Source organism: Empidonax traillii, unplaced genomic scaffold, assembly GCF_003031625.1.
Source record: "Empidonax traillii isolate 1590-97213 ecotype Southwest subspecies unplaced genomic scaffold, ASM303162v1 scaffold177:size1754471, whole genome shotgun sequence".
NCBI classification, from domain to species: Eukaryota; Metazoa; Chordata; class Aves; order Passeriformes; family Tyrannidae; genus Empidonax; species Empidonax traillii.
In genome coordinates, this window is record NW_020955370.1 from 857,941 (window position 1) to 875,920 (window position 17,980).

General features: G+C 53.3%; 1 protein-coding gene across 6 annotated transcripts in view; it reads right to left on the minus strand.

Moving 5' to 3' along the window:
- Positions 1 to 1,028: 1,028 nt before the first annotated feature.
- SEPT9 (septin 9) overlaps positions 1,029 to 17,980 on the minus strand; it is a 133,324-nt gene continuing 116,372 nt past the window's right edge. For all 6 annotated transcript variants that reach the window (XM_027886096.1, XM_027886101.1, XM_027886098.1 and 3 more), the window contains 8 exons: positions 15,598 to 15,726; positions 15,126 to 15,207; positions 14,254 to 14,391; positions 8,805 to 8,922; positions 6,399 to 6,494; positions 5,472 to 5,568; positions 3,879 to 3,930; positions 1,029 to 3,058 (listed from right to left, as the gene is read on the minus strand). In XM_027886096.1, the coding sequence (XP_027741897.1) occupies positions 2,923 to 3,058; positions 3,879 to 3,930; positions 5,472 to 5,568; positions 6,399 to 6,494; positions 8,805 to 8,922; positions 14,254 to 14,391; positions 15,126 to 15,207; positions 15,598 to 15,726 (848 nt within the window). In that variant the 3' untranslated portion in view covers positions 1,029 to 2,922. The remainder of the gene's footprint in view (positions 3,059 to 3,878; positions 3,931 to 5,471; positions 5,569 to 6,398; positions 6,495 to 8,804; positions 8,923 to 14,253; positions 14,392 to 15,125; positions 15,208 to 15,597; positions 15,727 to 17,980) is intronic.

Sequence of the window (17,980 nt, forward strand, 5' to 3'; positions counted from 1 at the left end):
CACAAAAATAAAAGGGTATTGCTAAGGATGGGTTTAGCACTGGACAAAGTGGGGCCCATCAGCAACCTTCACCACACATCTCACTGGATTCCATGTGAGACAGGACAATTCACTGCAGCAAAACCCAGGTGAGAGCAGAAAAGCAGAGGAAAAATGTGCATAAGCCTGTCCTGTGCTCTACACCCTCACAGGCACTCAACCTGAGTGCTGTCCTGTTGGGTCTGTTTTCATCCAGTTCCAGCACCACAGAATCCCAGAGGGGCTGAGGTTGGAAAGGACCTCTGGGGGTAACTTGCTCCAGCCCCTGCTGGGGCCACTTTGAGCTGATCACTCAGGACCATGTCCAGGCGGCTTCTGAGTTCAACCACTTGGGGGGAAACATACAATGAACATGTCAGACACAAATTAAACCACCAGAACGGACAGTGTCTTGTCTGTAACACCAGGGAGAAACACAGTTTTCAGGAAGGGGAGCCCTCCAAGTGAATACAACTTCCAAGGGCATCCCAAAGCCAATCCTGCAGTCACGAGAGGTTCTGAAGACCATCTGCCTGCGGAGCCAAAGCCACATCTGTGTGAAAGACAACCCACTTCCTCATAAAAGTACCAGCAACCACAGTGGAAACAGTTTCCCGTGGGAGCAGAGGGAGGGGATCCACCTGCCTGCCTCAGGATCGTGCTGGCTTCATCCCCAGGGCACTCAGCACCAGCAGCTCCGGTGCGTTGCAGAGTACCTGGGGAAGGTGTCCAAGGTGGGAAGAGCAGCTCTGGGGCTTGACTCTCCCATCACTCCCAGCCCCACAGGGTCCATACAGCAACCACCACACCGTGGCTGGGAACAGACATTTCCAAACAAACCTCCTCCTAGTTGCATTCGAAACATTTATTTTGGGAAATACATATTAAACACTATTATTTATACAAAAATGGACTAAATTTTCATAATGCTTATAACCCCCAAAAGGCCATTTTAATAGATCTGGATGAAGGGGTTTTTTTATTGTATTATTTTTTTTTTCTTCAAAAAAAAAAACCCGAAAAAAAAAAACCCAAGTCAGGTTACAAAGGAGAAAGCGGCGTGTCTTGCTTGGCCCAGCTTCAACTAGAGGGGAAAAAAACAAAGTTTAAGATGACATTTGCAGAAGTGCCTCACACAAGAGATTTTTCTCCCCTTTCAGTCTTTTTTAACACTTGAAATATATATATTTTTTTTTTCAGTTAATACACTTTTTTTGTTGTTGTCGTTGGTTTTGCTAAAATATAGCAAGTCAGCAAGTTGTTGTTCTCCAACAGCTCCATGGTGCTGTTGTGGTGGGGGAGGAATATGAGTGAAGGGGAAAAGAATGGATTCTCACAATGCACCCCCCTGCCCACACACCTCTTTGCGGGGGGGGACATGTGTGGGGAGCCCCTGCAAATCCTGTACAACATCATCTGAGCATCCCCACCGAGATGAGAACAACCTCCTCCTCCCCACCTGTGCTGAGGAAGGCTCTGTCCCCCATGGAGACTGTGGGGCTTTGCAGGCACCTTCCAGTGCTAGAGATGGGACACGCTGCCATTTTAGTGTGAACCCCCCAAAAATGGGTGATTTGCAGAAAGTTTTATCCCTTAGAGAGGATATGGAGACTGGTGGAGTGGAGAACAGAAAGGGAAGCGGAGCTGGGGACGGGGGTAGGACTGCAGAGCTCTGCTCCAGGACCATCCTCTCCTGTGTCACGGTGCTACCTAACCCTTGCAGGGACTTATTTACTGTAGATACACTGAAAGAGGAGGTGCTGGGGGGCAGAGCAGGGAGAGGCACCAGGCACAGCACCCACAAACACGACGCCAGCCCTCCCCAGGGCTGCAGGGCTCGGTCTGCACATGCACAGACCCCTTGCACAAGGACCAGCAAAGCACAGGAGTGCGTTACGTGGACACACATCACACAAGGGAATCAGAAGATAAAACATGATTGAAAAATGCCCAACGGCCTCCTCTGATGTAGGGAAAGCCCAAGAATCACAAGGGTAAGACAGGACAACCCTCCACCTCCCACCACTGCTTTGTGGAGACATTCCATTCTCAGCCCCCTTTGGACAAACACACTCCCAGCCTTCAGCACAAAAAACCCCACCCAACTGAATGAGAAATAAATACACAAGTGTTCCCAGGACATCAGCCACATCTACGGTCCAAGGGAGAGGGAACAGGAGTCCCTACAAAGGTCTGCAGCGTTTTGCAGGCTGCACAGACAAGGCAGACCCTCATTCCCCTCTCCCACACTATTGCAAGGTCACAGTCTGAAAAGGCACTTCTCCCAAAGCAGGTCGCTCTGCCTGGCAGGGGGTCGGTGACAGGCAAGGTGACACCTAAACACTCCCAGTTTATTGCATGTAGACAGGGTACAAGGGTTGGGTTGGGGGCTGGTGGGTCCCGGAGGGCTGCAGAGGGCTCGGAGGAGGCAGCAGGAGACAAGGATGGCACTGCCTTGCTCTCTTCATCCCACCGTACCTTGCTTCCGAAGGCTACATTCACCTGGAGAAACCCTTGCCTTCAACGGACGGAGAGGAGCCTCTGCACGGAGGGGCAGGCAGGGCTCCTGGGGGCACCCCAATCCTGCTGGCCCCATTGATCTGCTCCCCTGGGTTCGGCTGTCGGGCCAGAGCTGGGGGGCAAGCGAGAGCTCGGCCTCCGAGGAGGGACAGAGCCCAGCCCAGGAATGCTGGACCGGGGGCCGAGAAGAAAATTCATGCCACAAAGCCGAGGGGGTGAGCGGTCACCCCGCTCCACGCCTGGTTATTTGGTCAGTTAACATGGCAGGGGGTCGGGGGCCGGGGGAAGGGGGACAGTGGCAGGGGATTTATATAAAAATAAAGGGGGGAGAGGGGAGAAATAGCGAGCGTGAGCGAGTAAGGTCCTGGCTACGGAGCGAGACGGTTACATTTCGTTAGCCACCAGCTCTTTGTCGGTCACGCCGTTGGAGAGCGAGCCCTGGCCCTCGTTCAGCCTCTTGACCCTGTAGGCTTCGAAGTGGATGTTGCTGGTAATATCCTTGATGTTCTGCATGTGCGTCCTGCAGGAAAGGGAAAGGGGAGCAGTCACATCTTGCCAGGAACAGCCCAGCTGCTCAGCCTTTGCCTCTGCACCCCAACCCCTGCACACCCCAAATACTGCTCCAAACACTCGCCCAGCTCCAGTGTCCCACCCTGCTTTACTGGTTAGTGTGTCTTTAGGGAAGGGAAGGCAAGAAGGGGCAGCCATGGAGGGCCAGAAGCCTTCACTGGTGCTTGGGGACACAGGAGTTCCAGCTGCAGAACACTCATCTGGGGAGATCCTGGTGCTGAAAGTCCTGGGATCAGGTTTTGTAGCCCCACCCAACTATCTATCAGCAACAGCTCAGGTGTGCAGAGTTTAAGAGCCAAATTTAGAAGGAGCTCAATAACCCCTCTAGCAAGCCAAGGGAGCTCAGTCTCCTCTTCCCCTGCAGCAGAGACACCTCTTTGAAGAGGGACCAGCCATCACCCAGACCCTGCAATGACACCCCGATGGAAGGTGCCTTTGGACTGGGGGTAGGACTTGGGACTGCTGAGGGATCACTAAAGCCAAAAGCTGCTTGGCTAGCATGCTGGAGCCACACTGCCAGCAATCCTGGAGTGTCCCAGCCCATCCACTGCTCCTCTCCTCCCCTAACTCAGCACTGTAGCTGAGAAAAGCCCCCTGGAGTCCCATTCAGGGGGACCAACCCTTGCAGAGGGGCTGCAGTGTGACAGAGGGCTGGGAGGGGATGGAGGAGCAGAGCAAAGCAGCTGCTTCAAGCTGGGCTGGGCCCTCCCCTTTCTTTGGATGCCACCTGGTGACTGAAGACTACAGGGAGAAGGCAGAGTCCTACTGACCTGATGAGGAGGTCCCGCAGGTAGGCGAACTCACAGTGTGTCGTGTTCTCCACTGGCAAGAGGAGAGAGAAACCCATCAGTGTGCACACCCATGGCATGGGCACAGCAATCCCTCGGGGTAAGCAGGACCCTGGGGGGCTTCACCAGCATGTGGAGGGCTCAGACAGGGTCTCCCCCACTGGGGCTCCAGGGTGCAGGACCCAGGAGTTCTCTTGGCTGCTGTGAAGCTGGTACCAGGTACCTGCCCCAGCTCAGCACGGCCAACTGGCTGGTGAGGTCTGACTGAGCATCCACAGTCCCTTCCCACTGTGTCCCAACAAGGGAGCTCCCAGCATCCCCTCCCAGTGCAGTGTCCTTTGGGACCCCCTTGGGCCCCAAACAAGGCAGGGGAAGGGGCAGGGTGAGCTTTGCAGTGAGCACCAGGCCTGTCTCCACAAAAGTGCTTCATCTGTAGCTTGGCCATGAGCATCCTGCAGCATTCTGGGCATGTTGGTGACAGCTGCCTGGGCTGCTGGTGTTATGGAAGGACAGAATCTCTTGGTGACAAAGGGTATTGCTGTTGGAACAAAGCTTGGAGCAAGAGGGGTGTTTGCAGAAGGGAAAAATCAAAGGGTGTTGTTCCACCCCAATTAATCTAACAGCTCATATTTTACCCCTAAATTTACTCAATTTAGAGGATGAACTTTTTAATTTTTTTTTTAACCCAAACAAGCTTGTACAAAAAAATCACAGAATCCTTTAAGTTGGAAATGACCTCTAAAAATCATTGAGTCCAACCATTAAACATCATCAGAAATGGCAAAACAACAAATAACACTGTTCTGCAAAGGCTGCCCATGGCCACGGCTGTGTCCTCGAGTCTCCCCGTGCTGAAGGGAGAGGGGTTTAACGAATCCCATTAAACTCAGAACTTCCAAGGACACAGCACAAGAGGGCAGCAGAGCTTTAAAATACACTGATTTTCCTGGCAGCTTTGTTAAACCATCTCTCAACACAGGATTCCCAATAAAAAGACTCATAAATGAGGGGAATCAAACGAAGGGGAGGAAGATGAGAGGGGTGGCACTGGAGATGTGCCAGCTGGCTGTCAGAAACCAGGGACAAGGAAACGTGTAGATGTGCTGGAGCCAGGAGCTTTCATCTAGCCTTTAAACTATCATAGCAAAATGGGGGAGAAAAAAAGGAAGATGCTGATGGGAAATGGAAGACATTCCACAAGGGCACAAACCAAATGCATGGTAGAGGGTACAGATGCCAGGGGAAGGCTCTAACAGGGGCTTGATATACTTATGTGCCCTCAAATCCTGCCATCAGGTATTTAATTGTGTAAAAAGCACATGCCAGGCCATAAAACCACCAGAAGTGTCCCCTTCAGCACTCAGCAGCCCCCTGAGCCACACAAAGGCTCAGAAATTCAGCACAGGACCACTGGCCAAGGTGTTTCCAGTCCTCAAACACCAGGGAAAATATCTTCTTTGGAGGGGCAGGGAAGCACTAAATGCACCTCAACTTCTACTGCTGGTTTTGGACCTTGTTACCTCCTGTCAGGGCAGGGAGATGGACTCAGGAGGTAGGAAATCAAGAACAAGGTACCTTCAATGGTGCCCCACTTGGTCTTCCTTCCAAGGATTCTTCTTCCATTAACCTGGTATTCCTGGTCACTGCCCACCACTGCAAATGGGATCATTTCCTGATAAGAAAAAAGAAGATCATGTTTTCCACCTGAAAACTGGTGAGCAAAGTCCTACATTAAGCTGTTTTCAGGAGAGTTTCATGGGATGAGCTGGTCAGTCTCTGATATTCCAGAGCAGTGTTGCTTGCCAAGGCCCACAGGCAGCCCAGGACCTGGGCAGCAGTGTCTCCTGTACAAGTGCCCAGTCCAAAACAAGTCTAAATCCAGTCCAAAACTAGACTAGCCAAGCCCCTCACTGGCAGGCACCAATATAAAACCAGAGCTAATGTACCACGATGCTTCCCTGGGAATTGCCCCCAGCATCTGGCAACTCGTGGCCAGATTTCTGGTCAGTCATTTCCTGATCCAAAGTGGTACCTTTGAGCTTAGGAGCCCCTTCAAGACTTTTTTTCTTGCTTGAATTTGTCCAGTCCACTTTACTGAGCCAAAAAATTCCTAGCTATTTCCTGTGGCCTGGAATTAATTGACAGCCACAGAGCAGGGCAGCCTAGGGGGAAATTCCCTCCCAGTGCTGGGAAGGCTGCTGCTCTAGCCAGGGATGGGAAGGCACCAGTATTCCCTGTGTCTGGGGCAGGGCAAGGGGGCCATTCACCCCCTTGCTTGCAGACTACTGAGGAATTCCTTGGAGGAATAGAGATGGGGAAAGGAGTATGGACAGAAGAGGATGCCTTCACCAGGAGCCTTCATCACCCTCTTTGTGTCCCTGCTCTGAGCTCTGGAAGGATCCCTGGTCCTGGGCAGACCCCGTGGACAGGGGACAGCAGCCTTTGGAAGGGACTCCCCCAGGGAGCTGCAGGGCCTATCCAAGCCCCAGCTCCCGCACTAACCCGGAATTTCTCGTTCACGAGCCGATCTTCAGAGTCTTCATCAAACTCCTTCTGAGGATACACGTCGATCCCGTTGGCCAGGAGATCAGCCATTATCTAGGAGGGAAGAGCAGAGGAACACGTGGAGGAGATGCAGGCAGAGGAGCTGCGCCCTCAGCACAGCAGCTGCTCACAGCCCATCTGAGGGGCTCTCTGAGCGATGCCCACCAGTCACAGCAAAGTCCAGCAGCAGCTCTTCCCTTTCCATCCTAAACATCGCCCACCTGGGGGAGAGACACCCGTGTTTACCTGCCACACACCCACCAAGTGCTCTCCCTGGAATCTCTGCTAGAACCTGGTGCCAAGACACAGGCTGAGAGTGAGATGAAGTTACACGAGCTGGGCGTTGTTTTGGGATTGAAAAAGACAACAAGGCATTACAAGCTGCTCAAGCAATGGGGAATGCAGCTGCCAGGCTTGTAACCCAAGTTTCTGGTGTTTGTTTATGCTCCTTAGAAAAGGAGCTTGATCCGAGGGGACAAGGACACAGCTTAGAAGAGTGGCCTCTCTGCAAAGCAAAGAAATGAAATCTGATTCCTGGGTGGAGGCTCAGCTCATGGGGAGCTCAGAGGATCAGCCCTCTCCTACAACACTGCAAACTCCAACTCAGCCTCTGCACCCACTCCCATTGCTTGCTACAGCTATAAACTCCTCCACATCAGTCCTACATTGCAGATTGAGGAAGGAAGTGGATCGAGCCCAGGGAAATCCCCCATCCAAACCCACACATTATGTTTAGGGGAATGACCGAACAAAGCCAACTCCACAAGGCACCAGAGCCTCTCGCTCAGTGCAGCACTGGCATCAACCTGCAGTCAGGCTGGTGCTTCAGCATCCCTGCTGACCCCAAACTAAACCCAAACCAGCTCTCTGAACCAGTTACACCCCCAGATGCAGACAGGGCTCTGCTTTTTGGGAGCACACCCCCAGGCACACTGGAGCGAAGGGAAAAGGTCCCAGCCTGTGCCCACCCAGCCTGATTTCCTGCCCTCTCCTATGTACCAGTGAACCTGCAGCCAGGAACATGAGGAGAGTGAGCAAACACACCACGTGGCTACGTGTTCTCCCTCCATCTGGAAGGATTTGGGGGGGTCTGGTTATAATCAGGAATGTGATCAGAGATAGGGCAAGCTCGTCCTGTGCCAAGCGGGTGCAGAGCCGGTGAGCTGTGAGCTCTCTCCCCATGGTGTTTCACTACACAGGGATGGCAGCAGCAGCCCAGAGTGTCCAGGTGACATTTTAAGTCCCAGAGTAACCCACAGACACGTGGATTTGTGCACTGGTAACCTCTGAATGGAGCCATCAGTCTGCAAAAGCCACCGCAGAGAGCAGATGTGGCACTGTGGACTTACCCCTCCGTGTTCCCACACCAGCTCCCCACAGATCCTGTGCAAATGGGCTGACATGTCAATGGAGCCCAGCCTGGATTACCTTTCAACTCCATTTCCAGCTATCCTCTAGCCAAGGAAACTGCTTGCAGAGTTTGGAGTTTGGATTCAGCCCCCCAAAACCAGACTGGATATTTCAGCGCCTGATCCTGCTCGTCAAGAACTGGGAAGACTCTGGTGCAGGAAGGAGTGGTTCAGCCCCTTCTGCAGAGGTATGGAAAAATGCCTGGCTAAGGTGTTGACCTCTCCATAACCAATGGAGGTGGCCCCTAAAACTGCATTTTTGGCCAGACCCCTTTTCCTTCACTTCCCTGCAGTTCAGACTCATAGACCAAGGAGCTTGGTGGTTTGCTTACCTCTGCAGGGAATGCTGAGGCCATCATGCCTGCAGCCACATCCATCAGCTACACAAATGGATTTACAGTCCCTTACCAAACCCCAAAATAGGGTATTTCTACCTCTTGGAAGCCCCAGGGGTACACGGAGCAAAGCTCATGCCTTGCTGCGGATTTGAACAGCCTCTCCTTGGCTCTCACCACCAGCTCCTGACCAAAGGAATTTCATACCTTGCTTCCCTCTTAAATCTCGCCCAGCTGAGCTCAGCAAACCCACACATTCTTTCTCCTGGTCCCTGTATCAGTGCACGATGCTGCACGGGGAGGTTTCCACTCCCAAAATAACAGAAACCGTCCCGAAAATCACAACAGCAATAACACAGGAGGCAGGAGAAGCGGTGCCGGAGACTTGGAGCTCCACACTTATCCTGCACTGACAGAGATCCAAGAGAAACACAAGGAACCGCTTGGAGCGCAGGCCTTTCCTCCGGCCACGTGGGATCGCTGGGAGCTGCAGCCGGAGGAATGCGCTGGGCTCCCGGCCAGGCACTCGCCTGCCCAGCCCTGCCGGGGGAGCCAGGAGGGGGACAGGGGCAGGAGGGGACGAGGGACAAGATAAGGGAGCCTGGAGGTAAGAGCCTTACCCGCTGTTTGAAGTAGTCCCTCTCCTCCAGCGTTAACGTGTCGGCTTTTGCGATCACCGGGACGATGTTGACCACTTTGCTCAGGCGTTTCATGAACTCGATGTCCAACGGTCGGAGCCTGGAAAACACAGCAGAAAAAAAAAAAAGGGGTTCAGGTGGGGGGCTGCTGCAGTCCCCTGGCAGAGAGGGGCATTCAAAGATCAGACAGAGGGGGAATCACTTCCTTTCAGATAGGACAAATAAAGACATTTTCCTGAAATGGCTGAGACCGTTTGCAAGCACTTAAAACATTTCCCTTTCAAAGCACCTGCTATCGCCTGTGAGCCCTCACAAAAGCCTGTGAAGTGGCAGAGGGCTTTTATCTCTGCAGGGCTGCTCAGCCACAGAGGGCTGCGGGAACTTGCCCAAAGCTCCACGTGTCCTTGGTGAAGCCGGGATGAGAGCACGGGTAATGCTGGCTGCAGGGCCAGCCCACTGCCATGTACAAATCAAAACCTCCTCCAGCTCCATCCAAGCTGTCACCAACTATCCAGGGACAGCACAACATGGAAATGGCCACAGGTGACTGTTCCTGCTCACACTCCCCCCTGTGCTGAGCACCAGTCCACTGCTATGCATGAGCCAGGACTCCATCCCACATCAGCAGCTGGGATTAAAAATAGCCCTGTGAGGAGATACTGCTTGTTCCAGAGGGCAAAAATGTCAGAAAATCTCTACAACAAAAGTCTCTGCAGAGGAAAACTGAAGAAATTGCATAACCCCAGTGATTAGTGCCTTGGGAAATCCCTCTCTGCTGACAACACAAACAAGGCCTCTGGTGCCACACTACTCCACATCCAGGTGTTTTTACTGCTGGGGGTTCCCAAACCAGCTAAAGGAAAGCCCTTCCTGGGACACCTCCAATTGCTGCAGGAACCCCTCAGTGGCTCTGGAGGTGATGGGGACACACACACACACACACACATGCAGGACAGTGGAGCAGATGTTGCCTTGAAAAAGGAAACTTGGAGGTAGGAGCCTGTTTGAAATGAGCCCTCACTGAAAGCACACTGAAGGGATGTCCAGAAAAGACCCACTCAGCTCATGCTGATCTGAAAACAGCAACTCAAAGTTGCTCCAGAACAGCCAGGGCTGGTGACCCAGTGAACTCCTCCGGAGTCAAACCCACTCCTCTCCCAGGGATCAGGCTGGACTCTGCCAGGTGGACCTTGTCCTTGCACACTGATGAGACACATAGCCCAGAGCACATCATTAGCACATGGACAAACAATGTCCCAGCACAAACTCAAGAGTCACAGATCACCCTGGGCCCCAGGAAAGAAAGATTTTGGCTATTAAAGAAAAAAAGAATAAAAAAAAACTAGAAGGAACCCCCCATGGACACATCTAAGCTGACTTGCTGCTGGCAAACATTGTTTGGAGCTCTGCATAATGTATTTCCCAGACCTCCAAGGAAGTAATGCAGTTATGCTCCTTTCCCAGCAGAATTCTTTCCCCTCCTCTCTCTTTGCTATTTTCCAAACAATTTTTCCCCTCTAAAAGCTTCTTCCCTACTGAGTCTGTGTTCCTGTCTCTTTCATCAGCTTTTCCTTTAAAGACCAGGATGCACATGGAGGGAATGCAGATGAATTCACAATCAGGCAATCAACTGAGTTTCAGCTCAATCTACATTTTAAAAGACTGGTTACCCTCAGATCCCTCACAGATACCCAGAGGATGAGGATGCCAGAGAATAGGAGGCAGAGCCAGAGCCAGCCCCCATTCCTGCCTGTGTCCACCCCATCCACACAGGCACAGTGACCATGTCCATCTGCACCCAAAGCCAGAAGAGCCAAAGGCACCTTTGACACAACTTTCTGCTCTGATGGGTTCCTGCAAGTGCCTTGTCCACAGGAGGTCACCTCCCTGCACCATCCTGGAGAACACCAAGGGACTCCCCCAGAGGAACAGACTATAACTTATTAGGGTATCTTGCAACTTTCTAGATATTCTACCAATTTCTGACGGGTAGCCCCCCAAAAAACCTTAGTTATTTAAAAGAAAGCGAATCTTTTCACTAACAACGAGGCCTGTCACTAGACATCGTGTTCATGTGAAGACACCACAGGAGAAAAAATGGCTTGATGATGACAAGTGCTATCTGCTCTAAGCAGATCACAGAAGGGAGGGCAGAACTCAAGAAAGAAAGCAATCTGTTTTCTTCCCCTTGCCCAAATGGTCCTTGATATTATTGACTTGCCACTAGACATATACAAGCTTTGGGCTTGGCTGGGAGGGGTGGAGGAGCCCTAAGGGGAGTGGATGGGCTGAAGCAGGAGGTGCAGGATGGGCTCCAGTCCACCCCAGCCAGGGCTGGTTGCTCCCTCATCCCCTCTTGCTATGGGAATGGGAAAAGCTGTGCAGCTGGGCACACACTGTCATGGCTGGGCACACATTCTCAAGGCTGGGCACACGTTGTGGTGGCTGGACACACATTATTTCTGCCTTCCCCTCCGCCCCTGCACACAGACTGGGTCTAAGCAGAGGCTCATTCCTGCTGGTTCCCCTGAAATGCTATTACAGGAATCAAAATTCACAGCGAGCTGCAAAGCTATTTCCTTTTGGTTGTGCCCCAGATCAAACTCACAGCAAGAATTTGAGCCGTGTGTTAAGCAAACACCAGCGAGAGCCCAGCCCCATCACCTGCTCGAGGGAGCTGGTGGGCACCTGAGAGGGGCAGCCAGCGGGGAAAGCAGCAGTGGGTGGCAGTCCCTCAGCCAACAGCCCTGGTACAGGCAGGAGAGAGGCTGCTGAGGCCAGGCAGAGTTCCAGAGCCCCATTTCTGAGCTGGACAGAGCTTCGCAGGGGTTGGAGCAGAGATATTTATTGGGTGGCAGACCCAGGGTTTTGCAGCTGCAGCTGAAAGCCCCTGCCAGCATCGTACTCAGCCTTCATAGGAATAGTTATATGGGAGTGTTACAAGAAGGACAGGCTGTGTGCAAACTAGATGGGCTGCAAAGCCTGGCCTGAACTCCCTTGCAAACTTCCTTGCGCAGCAGAAACTTCTCCACTGATTAACCCTTGAGCTGCTCAGATGGGAGGGCCAGACTGAAACAGAGCTGAGCAATCCTCTGCTCTGGCCTCTGAATCTCTGCACGTGGTTAACTTTGCTTTTCCCCCCCTTCCCCTCTATCTGCTTTTTAATTAAGAAAAAAGTAAGCTCTCACCCAACGACAGGTTTAACCCAGCTGCCTGCAGCACCCACGTGCCAGGGCAGGGATGCTGAATTCTGTGCCATGCCCATCCACATCAGCAGGGAAGGACAGATGGACATGAGTCACTGCTGCTTTGCCTTCCTCACAGTGAGGGCAGCAGCTCCCCTAAGAACTATCCCAGGAGGGGTGGCACCAAAGTTCCCAGGATGGCACGTGGAGCACGCAGATGGTGCCATGTGGGCATGGTGGGGTTCTCTGGAACTGGGCCATGACAATGTCCCCAGTGCAGGTCTCTCTCTGCAGCTCTACCAGCCAGTGCCCTTGCCAGCCATCCTCCCCATCATCTCCCAGAGAAGCCGGGGGCATCGCTGCAAGGACCTTGACAGCCTTCCCATACCATCCTGCAAGGAACCCTGGATCACCTGCCTCAGCCGGGGCACAAACCCGCACTCAGCCTTCTATGACAAACCCAGGACGTGAGTTCCCAAGCAGGATCTGCTGCTACTGGCGCTGCCACAGCCGCTCCATCCCACAGTAGAGGCGGCAACGTCATCTTTTTGTGGGCACCCCTGGGCAAAGCCCGTCCACGGTGACGAGAAACATAACCTGGGCTTCACAAGAGAGCAGAAAGGAAACCCAATGTCTGCTCAAGCTCTCTGAGAAGAAAAGTTTCCCACTGACTTCTCCCCCCCTTCACTCATTTCCTCAGGTTCCCTCCATCCCGTGGCAGGAGGGGATGTGTGAGTGGGTGACAGCAGGGCAGGACAGGGCGGCCCCCGAGCCACGGCCGGAGCGAGCGCCGGCCCCAGCCAGGCTATCGGGCTGCGGGGAAAGAGGATCAGCACAGGGCTCAGCAACAACGGCCCCCAACCGCCAGGCCCGCTCGGATATTGGAAACACATGTTTGCTGGAGAGAAAGAAAAAAAAGCAGCTGAATATCCACACAATTGCTGAGAGCCGGCGGGTGAGAGAAACCAGAGCTCGCGGCTGGAGAGGCTCCGGCGGGGGACACGGGGATGGGGCTCCACATCCTGCGCTGCCCGGGCACCCAAAATTCCCAACCTCCGTGCAGGTCAAACATCCGCAGGGTCTAAGCACGGGGTGTGTTTTTTAAGAGCGAAACAGCCCAAAGAAATGAGGAAAAGCTGGAGTGTAGCTCATGCTGCAACAGCCAGGCCTGCCGAGGCAGGGTCTGTAGATCTGGGCTGAGATAAGTGGGACCAACACGGTAGACTGACCTAAAAATGTCACCTCCCTTTGAAACCTTTTCTGCTTTATTGTATTAAACCATAAACGTTTTGTCAGCCCCTCTGCTCCCAATCAGTTACCCAAGAGGAGCATAACTGGCCCATGCAGTCATTTTATTCCAGTGAAAGATGCATTTTTGGTCTACCCACTGACAGAAGCAAAACAAAGTATTTTCTATTAGAATAAATCTCCACATGGGGAAGTGGAAAAGGCTGACATGAATACAGTGCTTGAGGCTTAAGTTTACTTTTGAAAACAGACCCAAAAACATCCCCATGCAGACAGAGCCAGAAGCAGAAGGAATTGACACAAATCAAAAGGAAACTTAGGTCTCATTTTACTTGTGATACTTAAAGCCACATTTTTCAAGACACTTTAAGCGCCCCAGATTTTTATGGTGGGCTGTGTGCCTAGCAGTAAAAAAAACAAAAAAGGGGAACAAAAAAAAAAAAGTAGAGTGAGATCTGGGCCTTTGATGCTGTTGCTTGAGAAGTGCCAGAGCCAGGAGAGCTCTGGCCTGAATAAACAGTATCCCACTTGCAGACTAGTCAAACAACCTACAATACCCTTACAGGGCGAGGGTGTTTGCTCCCTTGGAAGCACGAGGAAAACTGGCTTCTCCCCTTACAATGCCACGGGCACAGCAAGAAAAAATTAATGTTCTGCTTGCAAAGGCAGCCCCTCCATCCAATTTGAGAGCTGGTGTCCACCCTTGGCAGAGCAAGCCAGGTGAGCACAGCAAAGCAAGCAGCTCCCTGGAGCTCAGAGAGGCTTTGATGGCCCTTTGGAAGGAGGAAAAACCACATTTCTCTGAGGTATAGCAGCTCTGCTGTGTTACTGCAAGGGCTCCAGATGCCACAGCTTTAGGAAGGACAGCTTTACCCTGTCCTCAAACTCCTCAAGTCCCCAGGAAACACGGGAGGATCCCACGCAGAACAGTGAGTTGCCCCAGACCAAAGGCAGGAAAGGGAAGCCCGAGGGGGTGACAGGGACAGTGGGGTACGTACGAGTGGCCCGTGGCTGGGATGAAATATATACAGCAGTGAACCCGCGTGTCAGGGATCCGCTTCTTCCGGTTGATGTTGGTCTCCTCCTGCAGGTACTTCTCGTACTGGTCGTTGATGAACTTCATGATGGGCTGCCAGCTGCAGAGAGAGAGGAACACGGGATGAGGGGGTTGTGTGAGGGATCTGGACCCCCCTGATCCTCCCACCTGGCCTGTGTGAAGCAGAACCCTCCAAGCCAGGGACACTCAGCGTCTTAGAGAATCCCACAAACCCCACATGTTCGCTTCTTAGCAACTCCACGCACTGATGAAGGGGATTTACTGTCCAGCTGAGACAAGCAAGGGCCTAAAAAGTGCTCCCTTCTCTCCTCCTGGACCTGGCTGAGGGGCAGGACATGGCTGGGAGCACACCTTGGCCCCTTGCATGGTGTCACAGCACAGGAGCAAGAGCAGAATCAAACCCCACAAACCCAGCTCCGTTTGTGGTGTGGGGAAGGCACCTGCCACCGCCCAGCCCTGCCCAGCCCCGGGGGCCATCCCACAGAGCCAGTCACTGTCCCAGGGATTCCAGGGACAGTTCAGCCTTCAGAGCCACATGAGCGAGGTCCGGGGACTGGCCCTGCTGGCACACAGCTGCTCCTGGCCACAAACAAAGGTTGCCTCATGCCCGGAACAGCAGGATGTTTGTGGGCTCTCACGGGGCCCAGGGTCAGCCCTGGGGCACATGGCACGGCGCTGCCACCACAACAACCCTCCTCCCTGCTCCCCACGGAGCATGGGTGGCACAGGACCAGGCTACAGCCCTCAGCACCAGGTCAGGATGTGCCAGGGCTCACCCGCCTTCCCTCTGCACTGGTCCCCATGGCAGCTCACCAGTTCTCATTGTTGATGTGGTCCCCAAATCCCGGGGTGTCGATGACCGTCAGCTTCATGCGAACCCCCTTCTCTTCAATCTCTGAAAGGGAAAGGAAAGCTGGCATGTGAGGCAAGCCCACCCTTCCAAAATCAGCTAGGGGGCTGGAGCTTGCTCCCAGAGGAGAAAAGCACCTCCACAGCTTCTCACAGGCACAAATCAGCACTCCAAAGGAGCCCCACATCCGCCCTGAAATGCCATCCCCATGGCCACCTCATTTGTTCCCTTTCCAACACCAACACTCAGGGGTGATGAATAAAGAAAAAACCAGATGTTTTCTCATCCCTGCAGACATCACAAGATGGTGAAAGCCCCTTCAGAGAGATGAGGGTGGAGGTTTAGTGTAGAACAATAACCCCTGAGAGCCCTCAGAGATACAAGGCAGAACAGGACCAAAAGCCAAAGCACCAGGTGGGACCTGCAGAGCCTCACCGTGAGTGATGGATTTGATTTCAATGGTCTTGGGGATCCGCTCCTCAGAAGTCGGCTGTACAGATTTCCGGCTGATTTTGGATTTGAAGAGGGTGTTGATTAACGTGGATTTCCCCAAGCCGCTCTGACCTGGAAAAGAGCAGGATAACCCGTGGTCAGCGCTCACTTGTTTCCGGGCTGTTCTGTGAGGGGCCAGGGAATGGGGATGCTGACAGACTCAGCCTGCACCGGATCTGCCAGAGGGAGGGAAGAGGCGCAGCTGCTCCCCTGCAGCTCCCCCGGCTCAGGGAACTCATGTCCACCCGGGCAGGAAAATTCTGCAGGTAGCAAACTCCTTCCCTGGCTCGCTGGGAGTGAGCAGGTCAAGAGCTGCTTCCCTGCATCCAGGCAAAAATCACAGCAAACCCGAGGACAGGCAGACACTACTGGGGATGTTTGGAGGGCTGCATTGACACTTGTAGGATCTGAAGAAGGGCATGGGAACCAGGGAATCCCAGGAAGGAGCACCCTGACACATCTGTGCCTTTACTCTCTTGCACTGCCCTCTGTCCAGCCCCACAGGGAAGCCTTCGGAGCAGCTTGGCAAGCCCTCAGCTGGACAGGACTAACAGCAGCAACAATCTTACAAACCTCAGCCCTGACCCATCTGCTGCTCCTTCCCTGGCGGACCTGCTGTTGCAATCGGACCAGCTGGCTGCACAGATCCCTTCAAGCAGGTCTGGGCCAGGAGCTTCCCTGAATCCCACAAACATCATCCCAGGAAGTGCATGAGATTCCACAACTGCCAAAGAAACAGCTTTTAGAGACAAGCATTTTCATGCTTTATCTCCCAGAGCTGAGGCCAGTCTGTGGAGAATGGACACCGGCAGCTCTCGACTCTCCAGATCAACTGTCCCATGAGCCTGGAGAACAATTTTTCCACAGCAAGAAAACAGATCAGCTCCTCTAAATCCAGGATGCAGCTGTCTCTTGCTTCAGAGCAGATATTCTGTGCCCCCTGCAAACACTGCAGAGTTCCTGCACACACTGTGGGGACCCCTCCAGCCCTGTTCTGCCAAGGGATGTTGCAGCCAGCTATTGTGGCGTTGCCACTGGCATGTCCCTTGTCCCACAGAGTGTCCCTAAGCAGAGGCAGCAAGGGTTTCACCCATGTCCTTCAGGGCCCTCACCCATCCAGGCTGCCAAAGAAAACTACAAGGCCAACAAATACATGAGCACTGGGCATCACTCCTTGATCAAACAGCAACTTAGAACTGAGTTTAAAAGGTTGCAATGGCATGGTTGTAATCCAAAGCAGGAAAACTCTGTCATGGCTGGGTTGTAAGAGAAACACACAGACTAGGCTAGGGACAGGTGCTCCTAGCCCTCTGCTGCCTAAAACACAGAGCCAAGCATAAACAGGTCTGCAGCTGGGCACGCAGAGCCAAAGCAAAGCCGCTCATCATTACGTGGAGCACCTGGGGAGCGGTGAAAGCAGAGTGCCACCCTGCCAGAGCTCTGGGCAGTGGGTCTCTGCATTTGTGCCTGCCCAAACTGCTGGAGCTGCACTGCCTGGAAAGGGATCAGAGGTGAGAGCCACCAGCTGCCATGGATGCAATGTCCCCATCTGAACTGTGGCCTCAGGCTGACCTTGCTGAGATGATGGGGCTGTACCCAGGGACCCGAGGGCCATGGTGCAGGTGGTTGAGCACAGGGCTGACCCGCTTCCAACACCCTTGCTTTGCAGCTCACTGCCTTCCCCAGAGCTGAAATCCAGCAGGGAAAACTCAGCTGGGCCTGGCCACCTCTCCTCTCCTTCCAGCTGCTTTGCACCAAAAACTGAACACAGAAGATGCGCTTTGGGATTTTTTTAAGCTTAGACATTTTTCTCATTTCCACAGTCTTAGCAGAGACACAGCTAAGCCAGCCTCAGCCCACAGCCCCCTGTCAGAGCTCTGGTTGGGCTGGTGAAACCCTTTTCAACAGGGACCTTGGTACACTCAGCAGAGGATTTTCACAAAGCCCCATCACAAGGACTTGGTGTGGAGTGACACCTCTGTGGCAGTGATGCTCAGTTCCTACCTCCTGCACAGCAGAAGTCACCTCCCACCACCCTCCCCTCCTCTTCAGCCTGTAAAACAGGGATTGTAACAATTTCAAGGCAAGGACTCACAGCTCAGATTGGATGGGAATAACGGAGCTAAACTCATCCCTAGCAGCCTGGTCATCCCTAGAGAAGCTCAGCAGGGTGAGGGCTGGCTGCTGCCTCCCAGCCTCAGCCCAGCAACCCCAGACCAAGGGACACTCTGCGAGGTGCTGCTCCTCCCGTGTCCCTCCTGTATCTTCTGGGAGGGCCAGAGCTCAACTTGTTTATGCTGCCACAAATTCCCCAGCCTGTAAACAG